The 25,444-nt window shown below is 44.9% G+C and overlaps 1 protein-coding gene across 5 annotated transcripts in view; it reads left to right on the plus strand.

The window, feature by feature from the left end:
- The first annotated feature begins 4,191 nt into the window (after positions 1–4,191).
- Positions 4,192–25,444, plus strand: part of LOC133138319 (tensin-2-like) — a 49,595-nt gene continuing 28,342 nt past the window's right edge. For 4 of the 5 annotated variants that reach the window (XM_061256955.1, XM_061256958.1, XM_061256956.1 and 1 more), the window contains exons 1-3: positions 4,192–4,382; positions 22,612–22,717; positions 23,886–23,923. In XM_061256955.1, the coding sequence (XP_061112939.1) occupies positions 4,266–4,382; positions 22,612–22,717; positions 23,886–23,923 (261 nt within the window). In that variant the 5' untranslated portion in view covers positions 4,192–4,265. Of the gene's footprint in view, positions 4,383–11,973; positions 12,133–22,611; positions 22,718–23,885; positions 23,924–25,444 lie in introns of those variants that run through there. The other variant, XM_061256959.1, reaches the window with a different exon arrangement.

The following is a 25,444-nucleotide window of genomic DNA, read 5'->3' on the forward strand; positions in this document are numbered from 1 at the left end:
TTAAATAAAACCAAATGCTGCCTCCTCACATCGAGATGGGAAGAGTTTCAAGTCTCTGAATCCCCAAGAAGTAACTGAGCGCCCCCGGGGGACTCCTGAGCCATGTGTTATCCAAAGTGACAACTGACGGCGCAGCTTGGAATATGTGAAGATGGTTTGCTGCAAAAACACTCCTGTCCTGACCTTTTGACCTCTTATGGTGAACATGCGACCAGGGAGTTTGTCTTCAAGGGCATACACTGCTCGGCTCACGTCTTCATTTCCTAGCTCTATTCTTTTTCAATAATAATTTAGCTAAATGCATTATTTGTGTATGTATGTATAGATACATAGTGCATAGATATGTATGTATACATCCTGCTGCCACTTAGCGTGGACGTTTCGCGTTGTTTCCATTAAGGTTGTTTCAAGTTCCGCTATTAATAGTGCGTGTTCCATTTCCGCCACCCGTACCCCAGAGTCTAAGAATAATGAACCTTTGTTTGGAGTTCCAGGCGGAACGGCCACCCTTAACGGACGTGACTGCAATGACCCTCCTTGCCTCGGATTGATTAGCGTTTGTTCTTCTCCTTCCTGGCTCATTTGGACTACTGGAGCTTTTAAAATGGCTGCAGCTGCCAATTTCATCCCCCCCCAAACAAAAAGAAAAAACCTTTGGCCAGACCACTTTGAAGTGTTCTTATTCACTCCCAGTAGTTTATTGTGACTTTACCCAACAGTACCGCCCTGGATATGTCTATAAGTTGGTACTCACTGACGCTGCTGTTTTCCGATCCTGGTTTAGGAGATTAATTCCTTGATTTTTTTTTGTGGCTGGTAGTCTCGTGTTTGGAGTCGGACAGTTCGACATCTCTTCCTCTTCCTGCTTTGAAATTGTTGATTGCCGGTTTGGGAATAGTGTCCACACCCTGTCCAATGCCATGGTGAGGAATACTGCAGTTTTAAATGGAGACCAATTTAGATTACCCTCTGTTTAGCTGAGGCACTGTAACCGCAATTAGACTGCTTGTTTAACTTCACCAGTTTGCATTGTTTAAATTGTACCTTTACCAAAAGTAAATGAAGTTATGTTAAACACACAAACCGATGTGGATGTTTTTACACAGAACCTGCATTCTCCCTCTTATTTTATTTATTTATTTATTTTGAGGTTGGCGGCTCCTGTCAGCAGTTGGAAACATTCGCAATGCAACTGACTACCCTACCACCACTGAAGCTTTAAAACCCTTTTCGTGTAAATGGTCTAGAGATGGTGTTGGGGCCTCTATCTCCCCACGTGGGGGAAATCTAATTTAATTCTGCAAATGGCACAAAAAATCCTTCCCCCCCCCCCCCCCCCCCCACACACACACACACAAAATGTTTACACAATTCACAGTAAGCAACTGTAGAGAAATTGAGTCTTGGTGTTTAGTCCTTCCAATTTAAAATGCAGAAGAATGTCATTCTGACAGAATAGTTTTATCTGTGTTTATGTTGGCCAGCAGTGATGACGAGGCCCTTGTATATATTTTAGCTGCTTGTCCTACTGCTTCTGCATCTGCGTTCTCCATATGTGTGATGCTTTCCGCAACACGTATCTGCCCAAGGTTTTATGCCATTTACCCTCAACATCCTTAAACTTGAACTTCCTCTGCTCTTTCTTGGGTGAACTCACGCTCAGAACGGTGTGGTTCTGTCTGGCAGGATGTGAACTGTGAGAACTTGTGTCTGTCTGTTGGGCTACTCTGGTTGATTCCTCTTCCAAGCTGTTTTCCATAGTATGTTATTCCTGATCTAATACTTAAAGTATGCTGGCTTACCATGCATGGCAAAGAGCCAAATATTAAGCTGTAATGCTGCACAGAAACTACTTCCTTCACATAGGTATATTGTGTTATGATTTGGATTTCTGCAGCGTTAGAAGAGAGGCAGGGGGGAGGGGTGCCTGGTTTTGAAAGTGTTTTTCTTGAGTAGGAGCTGTTTTTTAACTCCCTGAGTTAATTTCCTGGTCTCTCAAAAGATTTTCTGATATTTTGACATTAAGGAAACCCTGACCTCATTAATGCAATGCTCTGGCAGGTAATTTAATCATATTTTTATACTTCTGGTTTCAAGAGTTTGGACCTGCAACTGATTTTGTCAGTTGCTTACCTCCAACCTCTCTTTTCCATCTCTCCAAATATGATTACCGTCTCTTCTCCTTACCCTTCTTTCTTTTGTCTTTGTAGTCTATTTTTCATGTCTTTCTTGCCCTCTGTCTTCCTTCCTTTTTGTAACCTCTAGCCTGTTTTTGCTCACTTGCACCCTCCCGCCCTCCCACATATGTGTCAGTCCCAGTGCAACACCAGTCTGAAGTCTGACCCGCCTTCTTGCCTGCTTTCCAAACCTGTGTGGTTTCGACTCTAGACTGATGAATAGAAATCCACACAATTTGTATGTTTGAGTAAGTATATATTTTTTGGTAATGGCTTCTTTTTTTCTTTTATTTTAATGGGCTAATGGTATCATTTGGTAATGTGGGGCATGTGTTGACACCCAAACTTACCCTCCCACAACCCCCTCCTATCACGAAAGGTCTGCCCAAGAACTGCCAAATCAGGTGCCAGCACTTGAGACACATCTGTTTACCAGTTGGTCAATAGTGATGGCATCCAGGACATGCTGATGAAAAGGGTCGAGGGGTGATGGACTTCTGTTACTATGACTGTCTTTGGGTAAATCAAGATTTCTGCATTTGCACATCCAGGTCTGCAGCTAAACCCCTTCTGATGTCAGTGCATGGAACCCAATGCGTAGAGTAGAATTTTCTGCCACAGGAACTTAGGAGGGATTTAGAACCTGTGATGCGAGAGCATAAATACTGACAGAGAAACATAGCCTTAGCCGAGAGAAACCATCACTCTGTGAAATCTGTCCTGCACACTGAAAGATCAGCACTGAAACTTAGCTTAAGCACAGAGAGGCCAGCAGTCTGAGAAATGACTTATAAGAGAAACCAGCACCCTCAGAGTTTTAACACCGAGAGAGCAGGTAGATTGGCACTGCAGTAAGCACAGTGTGAATGCTGACGTGTATCGGTGGGGTTGTAGGGTGGTGAATGCCTCATGTGGTCCAGGGTGTACTAATATTACAATAATAAAACACGCTTCTGCCTGGAGCCTGGATGGAGGGGGAGGGGTTCGGATACTGGGGGCCTGCAGGGGAGGCAGTGGAGTTGGAGACGCGACAAGAATTTGCCTTAAAAGGGGTTCAACTTCTCCCCCTGTTGTCCAGAAGCACTCCATGGACTTTTTTCTTTCTGTGTAAATTATGAAAACGAGTTGAATTTGGAGAGTCTCGTTCTTTGGGACACAGATGTGGCTCCTGTGGGCAGGCTGCTAATCCTGGGGTCCACTGGGAGCCTAGACAGGGGAGGCCTGCCCGGGGTGGGTCAGGGGGCGGGGTGGGAATAGGCACGGCTTCCAATTTCCCAATTTCTTCCAATTTTCACGTCATTCACACGCCATCAATCCATACTTCCTGATTCCAATCTGGAGACTGTTAGCTCTCAGCCCCCGCCCCCCACACACATACTCCCACATGTATACACACGTGCACACATGCATGTGCACAGTGCATGCATACGACACGTTTTTGTTTTTGTGTATTTTGTTGATGTGCCAAACTTTGGCAGTTGGCTCATGCTAAAACTCTAAATGTGTTTGTTTTTTTGCCATTGTGTTCTAGCAGTATGTCTTGCCTCATTTTGTCTGCCATGGTGTGAGACTGAGTGATGGACAGAAAATACAGAATACAGAATCACTTAACAACTATACACCCCAGATCTTGGAGCAGGACCAGTCATTGTTGGGGCTAGATGGAGTGAAAGTGTGTTTGTGTGAGTGGGCATGCATGATTGTGTGTCTGAGAGAGATAGTATGCATGTGGTTGTGTGTGTGTCTAAGAGAGTACTTCTGGCAGGGGGATGTGCAAAATGGTTGCCTGAATAAACACACACTCCTATCCTGAATAGTCTCCCTCCTGGCACAGCTGTGTCTGTGTGTGTGTTAGTTAGAGAGAGAGCGCATGCATGTGTCCCTGTGTGTGTTTGCGCTGGCCCTCTAAATTCGAGTCTGGGTCTGAACTGAAGCCAGGGAAAGAGGAGGGGCCTGCTTCGGCTGACAAAAACAGCTGCCTGCCTGTGAAGGGGAGAGCAGCCAGGGAGGGAGGGAGAGTGGGAGCAGAGGGACGGAGAGCGCAGAGCGAGAGAGCTGCACAGCCGGACAGCGCCGGCCCGGGTCCACATGGGTTGTGCCCTGAGCGCAGACTGCTGCGCGGACGAAGCGGATCCCGAGCCCATCCGGGGGGCGCCCAAAAGGGGGGGTCCAGACAGGTCTGACAACACTATGAGGCTGACCAAGGTAAGACCTGCCCTGGGGGGGTGGGGTGCCTGGGAAGGGGGCCGGTGGTTGGGGAAAGGGAAGGAGGAGGGGGGGACTGTGCTGGTGTATTTTTTGGCTCCAGTGTTCCTCCTCGCCACCTTCCACCGGATTTGGGATGTTCCATCGCCTGGTCCAACTGTTGCAGGAACACGTTTGGGAGGTCCCGTCCTCCCATCCTGGTCTTGTCGGGACTGTTGTTCTGTGTTGGTGCTTGGAAATGTGTTTAGGATGTCCTGTTGTCTGGTTTTGTTGTTATGAGGATGCATCTGGTATGTCCTTTCTCTTGGTCCTGGTGTTGTGGGGATGTGCTTGGGATGTGGTTTCTCCCGGTCCTCATGTTGTGGGGATGTGTTTGGGATGTTATTTATCCTGGTCCTGGTGGTTTGGGGATGTATTTAGTATATCCTGTTGCCTGGATCTGATATAGTGGGGATGTTGTTTGGGATGTGATTTCTCCTGGTCCTCATGTTGTGGGGATGTGTTTGGGATTTTGTTTCTCCTGGTCCTCATGTTGTGGGGATGTTGTTTGGGATGTGGTTTCTCCTGGTCCTGGTGGTTTGGAGATGTATTTAGTTTATCATGTTGCCTGGATCTGATATTGTGGGGATGTGTTTGGGATGTTGTTTCTCTTCTCAGTTTGCACTCACGTGGGCCACAGCGTGGGAATGTTGTGTTGTTCTCCCCTCTGGGATGGCATCACCCCGCAGTCTGGGAAATGCCGCTTGACTCCGCCCACAAGGGGCCCACACAGTGAGATCAGCATTATCAGCGCACGTGAACACAACACATGGGCTGGGTTCATGCCGTAATGTCCTACAGTCTCTGTGTTTTTCATACTTACTTATCTATTGCAATACTGAGATTCGTCTGTGATTGTTCTGGCCCTGTGGAGAGAAGCTGGTGTATTATTGAGTGTTTTATGTCATGCTTATTTACTTTCTGTGAAATAAAATAAAGATTGTTCATAGCCCAAAAAGAAAAAAGAAAATGCATACTACTGGTAGAGGCAGTCAGCTTCTGCGTAGGGACTGTTGGTTACATGAACCCGATATCTGACCACCGAACAATAAAGACGGTGACGCCCAGTTAGAGAGCGCTGATTACATGAAGATGTGGTCAGTGTCTCGAGTTCCCAGATGGGGCCCGAGGCCCAGTACTCAGAGTAGATTAGTGGGATTAAACGGGAGCATAAAGTTGTCTGCAGCAGTGTGGTGCTCTGTTGCTTTTGTCTGAGCCGTATCGGGGTCATCTTTGCTCAACGCCGAACGGAGCTCGACCTTTAACTAGACGCTCCACCACTGTGATCGCCCTGAGGATGTCCCCTGGCAGTGTGTGGGCAGCCCAGGACACAGAGGGAGGAGGGAAGGGTCTGGAGGTCATGGTGCCCTGTACAACTCCCTCTGTTCCATTTGTAACACACGACTTTGGTTTGGAAGGGACACCGCCCCCTCTTTCCTCACGCATGCCTGTGGCCAAGGGCCTTTCTTGTTTTAGTGTTTTTGGGGTTGTGTTGCCTCATTTTTGCACCCTCCCTGCTTCAGCCATCCCCACGCTCACCCACTCGTGTACTTCCCAGAAGCATTCCAAAGATTTCCCAGGAAAGACCCACAAGAAGCTTTAATGCAACCCTATTCCACAGGCACAGTTCACAAATACATAGGGAGAGGGGCAGAAACACATGGGCACACACACACTCTTTCTCTCCCTCTCTCTTTCACACAATCAATCAATCAGCCAATTTTATTTCATTTGTATAGCACATTTCATACAACAAATACAGCTCAATGTGCTTTAAATGAAATGAAAAAAAAACCAGCAAGAGAATAAAGGAAATACAAAGATAATTTCTTTTGGGTGCGTGTGTGTTTGTACATATGTGGGTGTGTTTGTGTACATAGGTACCCATGTGAGACGCATCTACGGACTAGAGTCTACACTTCAGAACCAAACCCTGTAATTACTCGTTTTTTATGCTCTCCTGCCTGGCAGCAGAGTCTGTGCACGTCACTCTGTAAGAGTATTTACCTCTATAAGGATATTTAAGTGTGTGAAATGTTTTTGGAATGAGCTATAACTTGGCAAGCAGCATAAGGAAAGGGGCCTGTGCTGGGATATGATTCAGCATTTTATTAAACGCGCAAAAAACTCAAAGTAAATAGTCCGAAGGTCGAGAGAAAAGCTGTGCCCACCACGTTTTTCTCGCTCAATGTCTACAGCTGTGCCTTATCAACCTCCAGCTCCGTTATTCCTGGTGTAGTGTCACTCCCTCGTTCCCCCCTCCCCCTTTCATTTCCTCTGCAGTTATTTTCCAAAACTTGGTTTCTTTGTTTTCTACCCCCTCTCTTCAATCATATATTTTATTTACTGCCGTTTTGGTTCTGTCACAGTCATCTCTCCATCCATTCAACCCTGAACGCCTGCCATCACCTGTGATCCAAAGAGAACAAGAAACTACGCCGTGTAAATTGGGACGAACTATAGCTGTTCATCGTTACATTTGGACAGCTTGAGAGTCCATTAGCTTTCCTCTGGCTTTTCTTTCACAGGATGCATTTCTCCTAAACAACACACAGTTGAATATCCTTACTTCAGAACTCGGAAAAAGTTATTCGACTGGTTTTCGGTTATCGAGCGCTATATTAGTTGGTGATATTGTAACTAAATGCATGCCTTCTGCGTCACTTTGTTAATTTATTTCGCCCAACTCGACTGAGCTCCGCCTCTCGCATACACTACATCTTCCCAGTTCAATGTTACCCGTATTTTCTTAACCTCTCGTGTCCCTCCCCTCCACATCCAACTAAAACCCCACAGACAAATAAACCTCCCCGCTCCCTCTGTTTTAATATGAGCCGGAAATTCCAGTCCGTTCAGGGGTTTTTTTACGGCTCGACGAAATTATGCGTTGTCTTGGAAAAAAAAAGAAAGTAATCTTGCATTTAGACAGATTTAGACTGTAACAATTATCTCTCCATACCTGCCAGTGGTTTACGTGATTATGTGTAGTTATTAATGATCAAGATCAAGCCGTGTGATTTCATTTTCTCCATCTTGTGTGTGGCATTTTCGTGTCTAAAGTTTGCATATATGGACGCTATCGTGGCAGAATCGCAGCCTTAACATTTATGGGTAGATTTAGGAAATATTGTCCGAAGCGGTGTTGCTGTCAGTTAAGCCTCAGAGCTACCTCTAAATATAGCACAAATTATCAAGTGTTACTTATTAACTCTGGAGTTGTCATTACAGAGCCGTTACAGGACTTGTATAACATTCCAAGCGTCAGCAGTTACTTTGTCAATTACCTTTGTAAAGATTTTAGCATGCGCATTTTCTTGCATATTTGCATATGCATATTTACTTTTTAAATTATTATAAAATGCTAAATGCTCACATAAAGGATATGATAAAGGATATGACCATTAAATAAAGTAGGCCTTTAAGTATTTGGATGTATTTTAGCATCACTTCAGTCAAACAGGATTTCCTTGCAGGTAACAAGATCTTCCTTGCAGGTTCTGGGACCTGGCAACTGAGCTTGATAAAATTATGTGGGACAAGATGTGGCTGGGCTGAAGATAATGGAAGCAAACTGGCTCCAAAAATTGCCAGTTAGTGTCCAAATTGTATTTGCCTGATCATAATCATAGTCTCAGTCTACATTTGTAGGCCTCAATGCATACATTCTGAACTGATGTTTCCTCTCATTTTTTGTCAACTGGGAACAAGTGACAGTAATATTTTGATTCTTCAGAACACATAGTGGGCCAATGGATTCCATGTGCTGTAGGGCATGAGGGAAGTTAAAACAAAAGCAATGGGACAGATTGGATTACAAAATGATTTCTGATATAAAACATCAAATATAGAAATTAAGTGCAAGCCTCCCTTGTACTGTTCTGCTATTATGTTTGTGTGGCATATTTTTTCATTTATGCTAATAATTTTCATAAATGACTGTTCCTCAAGATGACGGTGACTCTGATGACACAAACGTGAAATTACATAAACATTTTTTTGTTTGTTTCTTCTGTGGCTTTGTGGTTCTTTGAGCTGTGATATTATGCTCCTGATTAAGTCTAGAAACCACATTGCATGTTTTTGTATCTCCGCTTTTAGAAACCAATGACTTTTTTTTATAACTTTTGATGAATCTTGGTTGTAAATCATCTGGAAGTTGTCATGTTAAGAATGAAAAAGATGAGCACTATGATGAATTACTCTGCAGTACAGCAGAACAGGGCCAAAGTGGCAAGGCACTACAGGATAAGCAAAGGCACCATCGCATATGACCCAAAAATCAGGCATTGCATCATAATAATACAGATATAACGATATGTTTCACATCATTTATTATGATATTTTTGTTCTTTCATTGTACATTATCAGTCTTACATGTGAAAAATGTTACACACAGTACACATCCCAATTTGTTAAAACTAACTGACACATATGTAACATGTAAATGAAATTATTTAATATTTCCATAGCTCAGTTATAACCTTATGGATCTCATAGGAATGTAATATATAGGGTGTGAATTGTATAGGAATATAATGCCAACTGTGACCATTTCCGGCATTAATTTATAATCTATCTTCTTTATATACATTGTACTATTGCAGTCCGTAGGAAAAGACCGATTTGTCACCTCTCTGCTCTCTGCTCAGTAGATGTCGCTATTGCACTGTATCCGTATGCTGCGTTCAGTATGAGTCATATTCATAGATCTGTGTTAAATATCTGTGTCAAATGACAAGATGAAAAAGTCGATTTGGGTAAAACTCGTGATCTTAGAGACTCAAAATCAATTTTTCTTTTGCTTTTTTCAGTAACAGTGCTGGAATACAGCAAAAATAAATTAAAATATACAACCAAACTATATTTCTGAATTATGCATATGCAATTATGCATACAAAGGAAACAATTATTTTGAAATATCCATGCATACACTGTGATATTTCAAGTATAGTTTTGTCTATGTATAATGTGCATACTTCGTTGTAAGTAATGCTCTCAGATTTCAAGTAGAGCTGAACCTGTCAGTTGCTTTCAGTAATTATAAGGAATTGGGGATCAGCACAATAGTTAATTTACAGATTGACAGTGTCAGTATTGCACCATCTAAGATAAGAGAGCTGATGTGAGTTTAGAGGCTATTTAGTTCTTGGAACAAAAAATATTGAATAACCTAAAATGCAATACTTGCCACATCCATCATTTAATAATGTCTTAAAAAGGGTGTGATGTCAAAGGTTCGAATCCGACCGTCTGACAATTTCTCGCATGTCTTTCCCTCTCCCTCGCCCCCATTATTCCTGTCTCTACATACTGTCCAATAAAGCTGAAAAAGGCCTAAAAAATATCTTAAAAAAATAATAATAATGTCTTAAAAAGAGATAAAAACAAAAATGGAACCCTACTACCACCTTACAACCACCATTCCCAAAAACAGGATCTGGCTTTGCCCAATAGAGTCATTTCATCTAGTTTCCTCCAAAGTCAGACAGACCAAACTGCCAGACAGACCAAAAGTTGTCACAGTAAAACTGGGCATGCTTCATGGGTTGTAGCTAATTTTTTAATCTGCATATTCGCAGCAGGTTGGCCATTGATTTGGAAAAGGTATCAGCCTGAGCAGGACAGCAGTATTGGGCTTCAGAGCAGGATAGCAGTGTTGGGCTCAGAGCAGGACAGCAGTGTTGGGCTCAGAGCAGGACAGCAGTATTGGGCTTCAGAGCAGGATAGCAGTGTTGGGCTCAGAGCAGGACAGCAGTGTTGGGCTCAGAGCAGGACAGCAGTGTTGGGCTTCAGAGCAGGACAGCAGTGTTGGGCTCAGAGCAGGACAGCAGTGTTGGGCTTCAGAGCAGGACAGCAGTGTTGGGCTCAGAGCAGGACAGCAGTGTTGGGCTTCAGAGCAGGACAGCAGTGTTGGGCTCAGAGCAGGACAGCAGTGTTGGGCTTCAGAGCAGGACAGCAGTGTTGGGCTCAGAGCTCAGAGCTCAGAGCAGGACAGCAGTGTTGGGCTCAGAGCAGGACAGCAGTGTTGGGCTCAGAGCAGGACAGCAGTGTTGGGCTCAGAGCAGGACAGCAGTGTTGGGCTCAGAGCTCAGAGCAGGACAGCAGTGTTGGGCTCAGAGCAGGACAGCAGTGTTGGGCTCAGACAGTACAGCAGTGTTGGGCTCAGAGCAGGACAGCAGTGTTGGGCTCAGAGCTCAGAGCAGGACAGCAGTGTTGGGCTCAGAGCAGGACAGCAGTATTGGGCTCAGAGCAGGACAGCAGTATTGGGCTCAGAGCAGGACAGCAGTGTTGGGCTCAGAGCAGGACAGCAGTGTTGGGCTCAGAGCAGGACAGCAGTGTTGGGCTCAGAGCAGGACAGCAGTGTTGGGCTCAGACAGTACAGCAGTGTTGGGCTCAGAGCTCAGAGCAGGACAGCAGTGTTGGGCTCAGAGCAGGACAGCAGTGTTGGGCTCAGAGCAGGACAGCAGTGTTGGGCTCAGAGCAGGACGGCAGTATTGGGCTCAGAGGAGTACATTTTCTGTCTTAATCTAGACACAGGAAATGTCATCGCTAACAGTGTCATTCTAGGCATAATGTGTTGAACCAGACCTGAGACAGCTGTATACTGCTGATAAATTGTATATAAAACAATGAATCTGTGAAAATTACTCTGAAAACAGCATCTGCTAAATGCCAGCAGATACTGACAGTAATGTAATATTTCCTTTTTGCCACCTACTGGTAAATAATGGTACTGTCCTTGTTTTGACAGGAGCCATCTCACTCACAATGAATGAGCCAGTGAGAAGGTGAGCCAGGGACACTTCTTTCAAGTGCTGCCTGGAATAGCTAATTGGTTTCACACTTGATCCCACTCTTTCCATCTTCAGACATGTACACCAGCAACAGGAAACACTGTAGGTTCTACCCAAAGTTGTCAAATATTGGATAGCTTTGAAGATACCCTCTGGTGTAACACAACATATCTGCTCTCAAATAATCAAAGGGTAGGTTATCATAACATATAAGTAATTTTACCCCTTTGTTGAATACAATGTACACTGTACTATCAACTGTGTTCTAAAGATAGCAGTATCAGAGAGAGGGATTACTGAGATATGTTCTCTTTGGTATTAATGGATCCTTCATCCACCACAATTGTCTAGGTTATGGAAACGAATTGAATATATTATGTAAATATTATATAAACTATAGGATAATTTGACAGTAGGATGTCACCTATACCAGCTGCCATGAAGGTTGGATAACTCCAACTGGCTGAAATTGGCAGCTATGCGCGCCTTTCGCCCTGGCTTTTAGGATTTACTGACCGCTCTCTACTTCTGCCTGTGGGAGAAACATACCCGCTCTCCCCTGCGCTGGAGTGCACCCGTCTAAAAATGACAAAAGGCACATCCCATTTTCGCTTTACCCAATTATAAGTGAATATTGTTTGGACGACCGCGCCCACCCGTGGAATTCTCGGCTTTATCTCACCCTCTTATGCTGGACTCGACCAATCAGTGAGTCGAGTTCCAGTAAAACAATCCCCCTGTCGCCTTCCCTAGAAAGAGTCCGCCCACAAAGCCTAGAGACGCTAATCAAAACAAGTAACTCCGGCTAGTACATGGTCGCGACTGGCTTTTTGCGAAACTTTGGGAATGTAAGCGAAAATAAAGCATTAAACGAAGTGGTGGAATAACGGCGTAAAAATACGTAGAAGATGAGTAAGGTATGTATGAAAGGAAAGTAAATCCATATAACTAGAAACTATTTGCTAATATCTTCAAACACATTCCCCATCTGGTGATTGCAATTTAGTAATTTAAAAAGCAAATACATGGGAAGCGCAATTTATTCATAATAAGGGTTATATTGTGTAATTCAGTTCCTTTTCTATTATGTAAAATATGCATGATTTGACTTAAGGGACGACCATACATCCTTGGAACAGTGGTGTATATTGCGTACTGCGCAATGCCGCATGAAACATTTCCCAGTTAAGTTGCAACAAATAGATGCAATCTACAGTTATATATTTAATGTGTTATTATAGTAGCGTACGGTTTTTCTGATGTATATGAATATAGACCACTACCTGGATTTAGAAGCGATTTATTAAAAATGTTTTAGAAAGATAATCGTTGTCGTACTAAAATATTGAAGTATTGGCTGAATCGTTTCTAATAGCCTGTGCTGAAGAGCAATATTACACTATTACGGTTGTAAACTGGGGGGAGCTGTGAAGTATTCGCGCCTCTTGTTCGGAGGAGTTTGAGCGGAGTGCGTACATTCAGCTTCAGATATGGCGCAACATGTTCTCATAAAATCCTGTTTAGATGTAACTTATAATTGTAGGTTGAACGGATATTCCAATGTTTAAAACGTGACCTAAAGTGGTAAAAGTATTCACATTGCGTCTTGATGCATGATTGAATGGTGAATAGGAGTATAATGTTTGTCCTAAAAGCGTTTCTACATCAGCGACAGCACTTACACCGACTAGCAACATGATAGCTACAGTGGGATCTTTAAACAAACAACATTTACTGCATCGTTGCATTTATAATGTCGCCCAGTGACATTAATCATACGACCCTGTGGGGACCCCATCCCCCACCCCTGATCTCGGATATGTGTGCTTGACTTTATTCTGCGTCACCGTTTACTTCATGGCATGTTTCCACTTTACAACTTTTAATTTTTAAACTCATTTGACCGGTTCACGTTTTGTCGCGTATTCTACTTGAAGTGCCCGTAATAAGTACGTGTTATCTCGTTCGTGCTACATATTGAACGACATTTCCTCCGTTCACGTGTTGTACAATTACGCAATATTTCACCGCTATCACAATACTGTTGGTTGACACCTCGCGATTCGGGAACATTTTAAAACAAGTACACGTGTCAACTGTGTGTGGAATGGACAAGTTCACCTGCAGTCAGACCTCGGAGCAGCCTTTTTTTAACTACTGGCTTCATCTGTGGAAATATAAAAGGCCGCAAATGTTCCAACCTATTAGTCCCCCTTCATTGGGCCCTGCGATTTTAACAGGCTGCGCTGGAGAATCACAGGCATCACATGGAAAGCAGGCAAAGACCCGTCATATGACTTCAACTGGTTACATAATTGATTATCGATCTGAGTAAAGCTGTTTGTCCATAGCTTTCCTTTGCTGCCGTCTGCTGGGCTTTGAGTTCAAAGCTAATACTCAGTTGTTGGAGTCAGACTTTTTAATGAGCGGCAGTGCATTGGTGCTTTTCTTTATTTGTTTACAGTTGCTTTATTGTAGCCTGCATCAGGGACTGTAGTGTATACACATTTGTCAGTAGCGTATTCCTCAGAGGAATGTTTCAGCAGTTGATCAGGCATGACTCATTAGTGTTTTTGACTGCCTCACTGTCTTGTTCCTTTACCCTTCTCTCACCAGACTCAAGAACAACATTTTACATTTTTCTGTGGATTCCTTTCTTTAGGAAAATAATCAGCAAAGAACATTTTTAATCAACGATTAGAATCCTTTGAAGCGGAAAACTAAAACAGTAGTGATTCTCCACACCTGTGCAGATACTGCATCCTATTAGTAAAAAGACCAGAGAGGGAACAAGAAATGAGCAAAACGGAAAAGAGAGATGGAAACAGGGAAGGGAGAGGCAGGAGATTCTGTCATTTTCCCTGGGGTGGAGTGAGGGAAGTTGCAAGGGTGAGAGTTTTTCGGGAAAGGGGGGGGGGGGGGGGTGTTATGGGGGGTTGGGGTGTTATGGGGGGTGTGTCAGGGGAAACTGCTGGCCGGGGTTATTGTCCTCGGCCAGAGATAAGCACGTCAGAGGGTCTTGTTAAAGGCTTGGAGTTTTCCCAGGGTCGGTCTTTAGAAGAACAGCAGCCATTTTGTGGTTGTGTGAGTGACAGGGGAGATGTGAAACAGAGTACAGCTAAGTGAGTGGAGTAGAGTGAGTGGAGTAGAGTGAGTGAGTGGAGTAGAGTGAGTAGAGTGAGTGAGTAGAGTAGAGTAGAGTGAGTGGAGTAGAGTGAGTAGAGTAAGTGAGTAGAGTGAGTAGAGTGAGTAGAGTGAGTGAGTAGAGTAGAGTGAGTGAGTGAGTAGAGTAGAGTGAGTGGAGTAGAGTGAGTTAGTAGAGTAGAGTGAGTGAGTGAGTGAGTAGAGTGAGTGAGTGGAGTAGAGTGAGTGAAGTAGAGTGAATGAGTGAGTGGAGTAGAGTGAGTGGAGTAGAGTGAATGAGTGAGTGGAGTAGAGTCAGTGGAGTAGAGTGAGTGAGTGGAGTAGAGTGAGTGGAGTAGAGTGAGTGAGTGGAGTAGAGTGAGTGAGTGGAGTAGAGTGAGTAGAGTGAGTGAGTGAGTTGAGTAGAGTAAGTGAGTGGAGTGAGTGACTGAGCCTCAGAGAGAGACGGAATGTTAGTTCCTTCTGTCTGTTTCCCTCTCATCCCTCAGGCAGCATAGTAGCAGCCCACAGACAGTGGAATGAGCGCTAGGCGCTCTTCAGCGTGTGTGTGCAGCTCAGGGTCAGGCTCACGTGCCCCCAACAGACCGTCAGCTCTGTCTGCCTGGTGTCCGCTGACGGGGCAGAACGCCCATCCTCACCGCACTGGAACAACGGCGGGTCTGTCCCCCGCGCGGGTGCCCGGGGGCGCCCACCGGAGAGGGTCACGATGGGCCGAATCGCAGAGGACCCGCGGACTGCTGAAAAGGCACAGAATCTCAGCATTGCAGGGTGCTGAATCGCTCACTCATGAAGCCCTCGCTGTCATGCTTCTGGCTTGCGGAGGTTGAATGTGCATTTCCTATGAGGAGTGACAGGCCAATGGCTCCGGATTAGCAGATAAAAGTGACGATTCGCTCTTAAACGAGTCAGGATGAGATTAGAGTCATTGTACACACACTCGCACTAGAGTACTTGTTTTTAATTCCATGTCAATTGAACACACTAACAAAGTTTATGCTAATTTGTGAGATTCGATGACCTTTACTGTAAGTTTTTGTTAATGAGAGAGGTCAGAGGAGAAGGGCCAGACTGGTTGAAGCTGACAGGAAGGCGACAGTAATGCAAATAACCCCACATTTCAACAGTGGTATGCAGAAGAGCATCTCTGAGCACACAACCTGTCAAACCTCTAAGTGGATAGGCTACAGCAGCAGATGAGTTAATAAGCAAAAAATAAAAAGTCTAATAAATACCCAATAAAGTGCTCTCTGAGTGTATATATTATGTTCACCCTGAAATTAATTAGTTATGAGTAATTATAATCTTGAAATCGGATTTGCAAAAAACCCTACATTTTAAAATGGATTACAGTTTCACCGAAGTTTCGTTGTAATGTTAACATAATCTCCAGAAATTTTGGTCTTAGATTTTTTGCTGAGATATCATTACTTATCTGAAGCAGCATTTCTGGTTTGAATGTGTGTTGACTTGACATGGAATTACCAGTGCGTGAGTGTGTGAGGGTGTGTGTGTATGCTAGTGTTTGTGAATTTAGATGACAAAGCCATTTGTGTCCAGGTAGTGACAGTCATCCTGAGGCGGGGCTGTTCTGGGAGTTTGAGAATAGTGACAGGATACTGAAAACAATGGCCTGGCAGTGACGTGTGTGTGTGTGTGTGTGTGTGTGGAGGCTCTCTTGTAGGGTGTACGTGTATTAAAGGGTATATGAATGTGTGGTCGTTTGTGTCAATGTTGTAGGGTGTATGCGTGTGTTGTAGGACTCATTACAGGAGCTAATTCTGTAGAGTTGCTCTCTGTCATATCCAAGGACGTTTCAACAATACCGCTGTCTTCCATGTCGGATGTGAGGTAGGAAACCGTGTTTTATTGGTGGCGCGATAATGCTGGTCATTTCCTTCCTATTTTAATGCGATAGCGATAGCCTCTATTGTGCGGCCCATCAGGGTGGTGATTCCGTTTGACACAAAGGACAGACATTTGAGCCTCCATCTTCTGTGGCTTTTCTGTGACATTATCTTAGGAACGTTTTTAAACAAGGAAAGAAGAGAACGGAGATAGTTGCAGGGGGCAGAGCTTAAATCAAAATGGGGCGTGGACACACTAGCATAGCAGCGGGAATCTGGAACATCATCAGTGTTATGAGTTTTTGGAAAGGCACTTTCCTGGGGTGACCAGCATGTGACATGTCCAGCAAACCAAGAGGTTGAAAGTGGGGGTGTCTTTTGCAGCCGAACAGAGGGGTTAAATGGGGGGGGTGTTTTGTGCAACAGAACAGAGGGGTTAAATATGGGGATGTCTTGTGCAACAGAACAGAGGGGTTAAATGGGGGGGTGTCTTGTGCAACAGCACAGAGGGGTTAAATGGAGGGGTGTCTGCAACAGAACAGAGGGGTTAAATAGGGGGTGTCTAGTGCAGCCAAATAGAGGGGTTAAATAGGGGGTGTGTCTGGTGCAGTTGGGTGGAGGGGTTAAATTTGGAGGCCGGCAGTCAGGAAGTGTGTAATGGCTCCACGCTCCAGGCCTGAGATCACTGCTGGAACAGGGAGTCTCTGTTCTCTTCTCCTGTCCCACCCCAGTGGAGGGAGAACATGCACACACACACACCCACACACTTGCACTCTCTCACACACATACACTCACAATCTCTCTCTCACACACACACACACACACACACACACACACACTTACTCTCTCTCTCACACATGCATTATCTCACACACAGCTCCAGAATTATTGCCATCCTTGGAGAAAAAAGGCTGCATATAATAAACAACGTGGATAATGTTCTATATTTTATATTTCAACATATGGGAAAACTATATACTTTTATTTAAATGCATTCACTCTCATGTTATAAATATATAAGAATATACACTTCAGCACTTTAATAGGAACACTATATGAATACTTGATAGGGCCTCCCTTTGCTCTCAAAACAGCTTCAATTCTTTGTGCCATGGATTCCACAAGAATATTCCTTTGAGATTCTGTTCCATGTTGACATGATTGCATCATGCAATTTTTGATGATTTGTCAGCGGCACATTCATGCTGTGAATTTCCCATTCTACCACATCCCAAAGGTGGTCGGTTGGATTCAGATACGGTGGTAAGGCCACTGAAGAACATGTTCATGAAACCTGTTTGAGATTACCTTTGCTTTGTGACATGGTGCATTATCATGATGGAAATTGCCATTAGAAGATGGGGATATTGTGGCCATGAAGGGATGAACATGGTCAGCAACAATACTCAAATAGGCTGTGGCATTCAAGTGATGATTGATTGGTTTTAACAGGCCCAAAGTGTGCCAAGAAAACATTCCCAACACCATTACACCACCGCCACCCGTTGGGTCCATGGTTTCATGCTGTTGGCGCCAAATTCTGACCCTACCATCTGTATGCCTCAGCAGCAATCGCGATTTATCAGACCAGGCTACATTTTTCCAGTCTTCAACTGTCCAGTTTTGGTGAGGCTGTGCCCACTGCAGCCTCAGCTTTCTGCTCTTGGCTGACAGAATCGGAACCCAACATGGTCCTCTGCTGTTGTAGCCCATCCACCTCAAGGTTCGACTTGTTGTGCATTCAGAGAACCTTTTTTGCTCATCATAATTGCACAGTGGTTATCTGAGTTACCGTAGCCGTTCCGTCAGCTCAAACCAGTCTGGCCATTCAAAATTGGCAGTACAGAAACACTCAAACCAACAATCATGCACTGAAATCTAAATGTTTCCCCATTCTGATGGCTGGGGTGAACATTAACTAGCTCTTGACCCATATCTGCAAGATCTGCCACATGATTGGCTGATTAGATAATGTAGGGGAAAATTCACAGAACAAAAGATCTCCCTCCTAAAAGCATGGTAAACAATCACAAGTCAAAATCAGACTCCGCCTTAGTGAGCAGGCTGGTTCCTCCAAAACTCTCGATGTGTGCTAAAAGTTTATCAATATATCTGTATTAAAGTATGATATGTACCCTGTATAGTTTCAAACTGATTAACTGCTAAATTGTGCAGACCAAACTGTCAAGGACACGGGCAGAGCAAGATATGACTGTACAGCTGATTTCTCCGGGACTCTCAATGTTTTATGCCAGGAGTGTATTCCAGTTTTCACTGTGGTTTCTTGCGTTTTCATAAGCTCAGCTATAATTAATGTTCTAGGTCAAATAGATACACTTCTGATGTTTGTGATTGTTTATCATGGGAGGGAGATCTTTTGTTCTGTGAATTTTCCCCTACAATAATTGTATGGATAAGTAGGTGTACAGATGTTCCTAATAAAGTGCTCAGTGAGTGTATATACATATGTATAAAAATAATAATCTGTACTCAAAGTGTAGGATCGACAGTATCACCCCTCTCCACTATGGAATCACGTCTCCCCACGATCCAATCACCTCTCCCCATTATCCAATCACTCCTTCCCACTATCAAATCACCCCTCCCCGCTATCCAATCACTCCTTCCCACTATCAAATCACCCCTCCCGCTATGTAATCACCCCTCTCCTCTATCAAATCGCCCCTCTCCATTATCAAATCAGGCCTCTCCTCTATTGAATCAACCCTCTCCACGACCAAATGAGCCACCCGTCAAGAATATGGTATTGTGTAGCAGCATACGCTCAAGTAACCAGGTTAGTTATTTTCAGCCTCGTGAAGCTTACTTTATTCAGTCTTTCTTGCTGGGTATTTTTGGGAGTTGGAAATAGGAGGGAGGAGTGGGTGGAGAGGGGCTGGGTGTAGTTGGCTGGCTCCTCCCTCCTTCAATACCTCCTCTGTTCTTTATTTCAGGGATGGGCGCAAAAGGGAGGGGAGAGTTTTTTTAAAGGTCCTTTGAGTCCCTGAAGTGCGTCAGGCAGCTAAAAATATGAGAACAAGCCTCTCAGTGTGTGTTCTGCTCCCTGCCGCCTAAGTCAATAGCGGCTCGTGGCCAGGGGGCGTGGCCTCCCCCAAGGGTCCGTAGGTTGCGCCGAGGGACGTGGGCGATTGGGGTGGGGGGTGGGGGCTGGGGTGGCGCCATAGCCACCCACATGAGGATTGCAAAGGTTTTGTATTGAGACCTGGGGTGCCAAAAGGTGTGCTGCGATGATATCCAGAAAATTCGGATTTTGGTTCTGGCTTCCATTTAGCGGTAAGCCGGTACATATGAAATAATTGCTGAAGACTCGGTAAGCTGTGTAATATTTCTAATGCGTTTGGAATTTGATTGTTTTTTTAATGTATTTACATGGGCGGATATTGGAAATGTGATGGGATCGGTGCTGTTGATGATGGTGTAGGAGAGTGGACAGAAAGGAGGCCTTGATCTTGTCTGCGGTATCGTGAGCACTGAGCCGTTGTGTTTTTCAGGGCAGCTGGCCCAAGCCCTGTGGGTCAGCTCCAGCATCTGTCTTGTGGAAAAGCTTGTGAACTAATGAGAGCTCATCAGGTGTCATTAACTGAAAATGGATCCTTTCACAGAGGGAACCAGCAAGCCAGAGGGACCCTTTTATCTGGCCGCCTAGCTAACCGCTGTCATGGGGTTCTTCGGAAAGTCATGATTGCACTACGTGTTCATCAGCCGTTTCATTTCGAATGACCCTCCCCTGCTTGACATCAGGTGCTAGTTTTCATGCAGCTTACTTGTAGAGAGTTCACCTCTCTGAGAACAACTTTGTCTTTCTCCGACCTTGTCCTGGGAAATTGTGAAAAAATAATGTGTCCAAGAAGATGTTGTCTGTCAGCAGATTCGGTTCCAGTAGCCGTATTTCTTGCTCTGGCGTAAACTTTGGGCCCAATCCCTGGGCTCTGAGCGAAGGCGTTAGGCGAGGGGCCTCCCTGACTATGCAGTGTGTTTATCTGCGCTCCTGCTTCTGTGGGCAGCCCTTGTGATGTAGCCGTGCAGCTATGTGCACATTAGCGAAGCTCTATGGCCAGATTTACGGCCTGCCCTTAAGGTACAGCACTGTGCCTTTTACCATTTTAGGCTGGTGTGCTTTTGCCTACTGCAGTCATTGTAAGCTTGGAAAAATCTAGTTGGAGCTAAGTTAGCTTTTACAGTGTCCTTTTTTGATTCCGTGTTGTTCGTTGGCCCCTGTGTTAGGGTTGTGGTTAAATGTGTCCCCAGTGTTGCTATTGTGTGTAAATGTGTCCTATGTGATAGGCAAATGTGTTCTCAGTGTTGGTGTTGGAGGCATATACACTCACCAAGCACTTTGTTAGGAACATTTTTACTTTATTACACCTACTTATTAATGTGATTATCTAATCAGCCAATTGTGTGGCAGCAGTGCAAGCATACAATCATGTAGACACGGGTCAGGAGCTTAAGTTAATGTTCACATCAACCATCAGAATGGGGAACATTTTTTATCTAAGTGACTTTAACCGTGGAATGATTGTTGGTGGTACACAGGGTAGTTTGAGTATCTCAGAAACTGCTGATCTACTGGGATTTAGACTTGTCTCTAGAGTTTGCAAAGAACGGTGCAAAAAAGAAATAAATCCAGTGAGCAGCAGTTCTGCAGATAGAAACGCTATCTTGTTAATTAGAGAGGTCAGAGGAGAGGGGCCAGACTGGTCAAAGCTGACAGGACAGTGACAGTAACGCAAATAACCATGCATTACTACTGTGGCATGCAGAAGAGCATCTCTGAACACACAACGCAAAAAAAATTGAATAAATACCTATTAAAGTGCACACTGAGTTTGTCCTTTAGTGGTGTCTCAGCTGTACAAATATTTTCCTTTTACTGGAATGAACAAAATATACAGTAAAGTTGTGATGAACCCAGTTTCTGTGTCATTGTTTTCCATGGTTTATAAAAGTTGGTGCAATCTCTGCCATCCACCTGGGTTTTAGTGTTCCACTGTGATTTTAATGAGAACATGTTTTAAAAAAACTAATTGCGCTCGATTTGTTTTGGCTAATCCTGTTGCAGGTTTTATTGAGGTCTGCATGGCTGAGTCATGGTGTAAGAGGTGCTAAGAGGCAGGCTCTGCCTTGGGTGTCTGGAGTGTGTATCTGTCCATGTTTGTGTGTCTCTTGTCTCTCTCTTGTGTGCTGTTGTCCATGACTCACCCAAGAGGTATGAGTCTTAAGTCAGGCTAATACATTTGTTGGGTGTAGGCACTGGAGTTGCTCTCATCTTCAAATTTGTGTTTGTGCATGTGTGTGTTCCAGATGCCAATGCCTGTACGTGTGTATGTGTGTGTCTGTGTGTGTGTGTGTCTACACATGTATTTTTCCTGTGTGCCAGCCATTCTGCCGATGAGATGGTGGATTATATATTGCTTTTGAAACTCAAAACACTTTTCAGTTACCTTGAAACCTATGTACCCCAACGTCATATTTATAATCCTGAATTGCCCATGCCTACCCTGCAAGGAAAAAAGAAAAATTAACAAGCAATATTCCCCAACCACCACATTCACCCTAAATATGTCCATCTCTTCTTCATTTCAACACTAACGGAAAAATATTTTAAATGTTGCCATGTCATGCATTGGACGGCACGGATCGTGCAGTGGGTAGCACTGCCGCCTCACAGCAAGGAGGTCCTGGGTTTGAATCCCCGTTGGACGGGGCCTCTCTGTGCGGAGTTTGCATGTTATCCCCGTGTCTGCGTGGGTTTCCTCTGGGCACTCCGGTTTCCTCGCACAGTCCAAAGACATGCAAGTTAGGCTGATTGGAGAGTCTAAATTGCCCATAGGTATGAGTGCGTGAGTGAATGGTGTGTGTGCCCTGTGTTGGACTGGCGACCTGTCCAGGGTGTATTCCTGCCTTTCGCCCAATGTATGCTGGGATAGGCTCCAGCCCCCCTGCGACCATGTTCAGGATAAGCGGGTTAGGATAATGAATGAATGAATGAATGATATGCATCATTGTAAAATACTCAAATACTACCCTAAGGCACACAGACATACATCCCCTATGTCATTTGCGGTACGCCTGTCGCCTTTCCGCAGTATGTTCCTTGAATGTGACCCAATTAGCAAGATTTACCTGCCCGTGTAAATATTCCACTACTGCTACCCTACAGCTAGCTCATCCTGCCACTGATGCTCCTTCATATCCAGTAAGCCTTCATGTGTCTGACCTTAAACACAGTCATTCACTGTATACAAGTGTTTCCCTTCGCTTCCTGAAACTTCCCAAAACCCAGAGAAGTGATGGATACATAGAGGGATGGACGGAGAGAATGAGGAAATAGGAGGGAAGGAAAGAGGAAAGAGGCTCAACTGTGTTTCTGTGTTTGTTTCCCAGCCTGGGAAGGGTGAGCCCCACTCCTTCAAAGAGAAGTCCTTTAAGAAGAAGCGCCAGTGTGGAGTTTGCAGGCAGAGCATCGAAAACCTGGGCTCCTTCTGTAGGGGTGAGTCCTTCCACTACCTCAGCAAACACCCAACACTCTACCCTCCACCCATCCCAACACCCAACCCGACACCCAACACTCTACCCTCCACCCATCCCAACACCCAACCCGACACCCAACACTCTATCCTCCACCCACCCCAAAACCTGACCCAACACCCAACACTCTACCCTCAAAAGTGCCCAAAAGTAATATCTCATGATACAAAGCATACCACCTCATCTGTCAAGCATTGGTGGAGGTAGTTTTATGGTTTGGGCATTGTATGGCTGCCACTGGAACTGGTTCCCTTATGTTCATTGATGATGTCACTGCTGATGGCAGCAGGATAAATGGAACTATACAGGCCAAATTATACAGAAATGTTGCCTGCTCAGATCGAAGCAAATGCGTCAAAACGGATTGGACAATGCTTCGTCATGCAGCCGGACAATGCTTCGTCATGCAGCCGGACAATGAGCCAAAACATACAGCCCAAGCAGCCAAGGAGTTTTTTCAGGCCAAAAAGTGAAATGTTCTTTACTGGCCAAGTCAGTCACCTAACCTCAATCCAATTGAGCTTGCATTTCAATTGCTGAAGACCAAGCTGGAGTTGAAGACAATAATACCCAGCATCTGGTGATTTGTATGGGTCATAGACTTCAGGCAGTCTCGTGAGTGCAAAGGATTTGCAACAAAACATTGAATATTATGACTTAATTTGTGTTTGGGTTAATTTGTCCAATTAGTTTTGGTCCCTTAAAATTGGGGGGACTATGTATTAAAACCATTTACCCGATATGGGTGTAAAAACCCTCAAATGAAAGCAGAAAGTCTGCACTTTAACCATATAGTGATTGTGTTATTTCAACTGTTTGTTTGCTGGAGTACAGAGCGAAAGCTGCAAAAATGTGTCACTGTCCAAATACTTATTCGTTACACAGCTGTGCAATGATAATAAAAGCATTCTATTCTATTCTATTCTATTATGGACTGCACTGTATATCAGGAGGTGGTATGCAATGTCAAATGTTGTGATTTTCACATAATTACCAAATAGCAGCTTAGTCTACAAAAGTGATTCAAGATTCCCTTAGCCATGTTTAATTCCCTTTTATCCCTCTCTCCGCCCTCTTTACTTCTGCCTCCACCCCCTTACCTTTCTTTCTCTCCCTCTCTCTCTCTGCAGTGTGTAAAACGGCAACCCACAAGAAATGTGAAATAAAGGTAAGCATCAGTTGAAGTTTTATAAATACTCTACATGTAGGATTTGTTTGTATGTGCTATGGCAGACCCTCTTGGATTCAGGCTCTCTCTGACTGTTTCAGGCTGTTTCCAGGCTGTTCTCTGGCTGTTTCAGACTGTTTTCAGGCTGTTCCCTGGCTGCTTCAGGTTGTTTTCTGGCTGTTCTCTGACTGTTTCAGGCTGTTCTCTGACTGTTTCAGGTTGTTTTCAGGCTGTTCTCTGACTGTTTCAGGCTGTTTTCAGGCTGTTCTCTGACTGTTTCAGGTTGTTTTCAGGCTGTTCTCTGACTGTTTCAGGCTGTTTTCAGGCTGTTCTCTGCCTGCTTCAGGCTGTTTCCAGGCTGTTCTCTGACTGTTTCAGGTTGTTTTCAGGCTGTTCTCTGGCTGTTTCAGGCTATTTCCAGGCTGTTCTCTGACTGTTTCAGGCTGTTTCCAGGCTGTTCTCTGACTGTTTCAGGCTATTTCCAGGCTGTTCTCTGACTGTTTCAGGTTGTTTTCAGGCTGTTCTCTGGCTGTTTCAGGCTGTTTCCAGGCTGTTCTCTGACTGTTTCAGGTTGTTTTCAGGCTGTTCTCTGGCTGTTTCAGACTGTTTCCAGGCTGTTATCTGGCTGTTGCCAGGCCTGAGACATCACTGTGTTCCATTCATGCAGTCTGGCCACACCCTTCCGTGTGCTGAATGGTGCTGAAGGCCCTATTGAGGCAGCGGTGAATGGCATGTCTGGCACAGAGGGGCTTGGCAAGGGGGTGCCGGCCCTGTGACACGCCAAGCCGCATTTACATAACCTGGAAGGGGAGGAGGGGAGGGATGTGTGGGTTATTGATACTGCCTGGAAGGAGGCCAGGGTTCCATGCAGATGGGGTTTGGATGGGGTTGTGGATGAGGGTTAGGCCTGGTGCCACTGAAGGAAGCACTGCTGGGTTTGTGTCAGATGGTGGGATTTGTTTAATGCCGGGGGCTTTTCGCTCTTCCCTGAGCTCAACTCGAGCCTCTCCTGCTATGCTGTGCAAACGCTGGTCCACGCATGACCCACGCATGGCCATCAACAACAAGGCCCTTATCTGTCTCACGAAGCCCCCCCCCCCCCCCCAAGCACAGCCGTGAGTGGCTGTTCTGCTTGCCAATCAAACAACAGTATTGGGAAGACTTCATTTTGGAGAGGGAAGGAGTTCTGGCAAAAGGCAATGTGCGGGGGTCGCATTTGGTGAAGGACCCGGCTCACTGGAGCACAGCCCAAATGTGACACCGCGCCCTCCACTCAGTGCAGCGCTGCTGGGAAACGCTCCTCTCTTCTTTCTTGGCTCGGCTTCTGTGTCTCAGACTCAATGTATTTGATGAACAAGAGCTGCTAATTGGGCCACCCCTCTTGCCAAAGCGAATGGACTGGATCTCAAATGAATAATCTCAACTGCAGCTGTGGTATGACTCACAGATGCTGAGGGAGCCACGATGGGAGAGCGACACAGGCGGCACAAAGTCCCAATTTGCGAAATAAAATGCACCTTA

This window comes from Conger conger, chromosome 10, assembly GCF_963514075.1.
Source record: "Conger conger chromosome 10, fConCon1.1, whole genome shotgun sequence".
Classification (NCBI taxonomy): domain Eukaryota; kingdom Metazoa; phylum Chordata; class Actinopteri; order Anguilliformes; family Congridae; genus Conger; species Conger conger.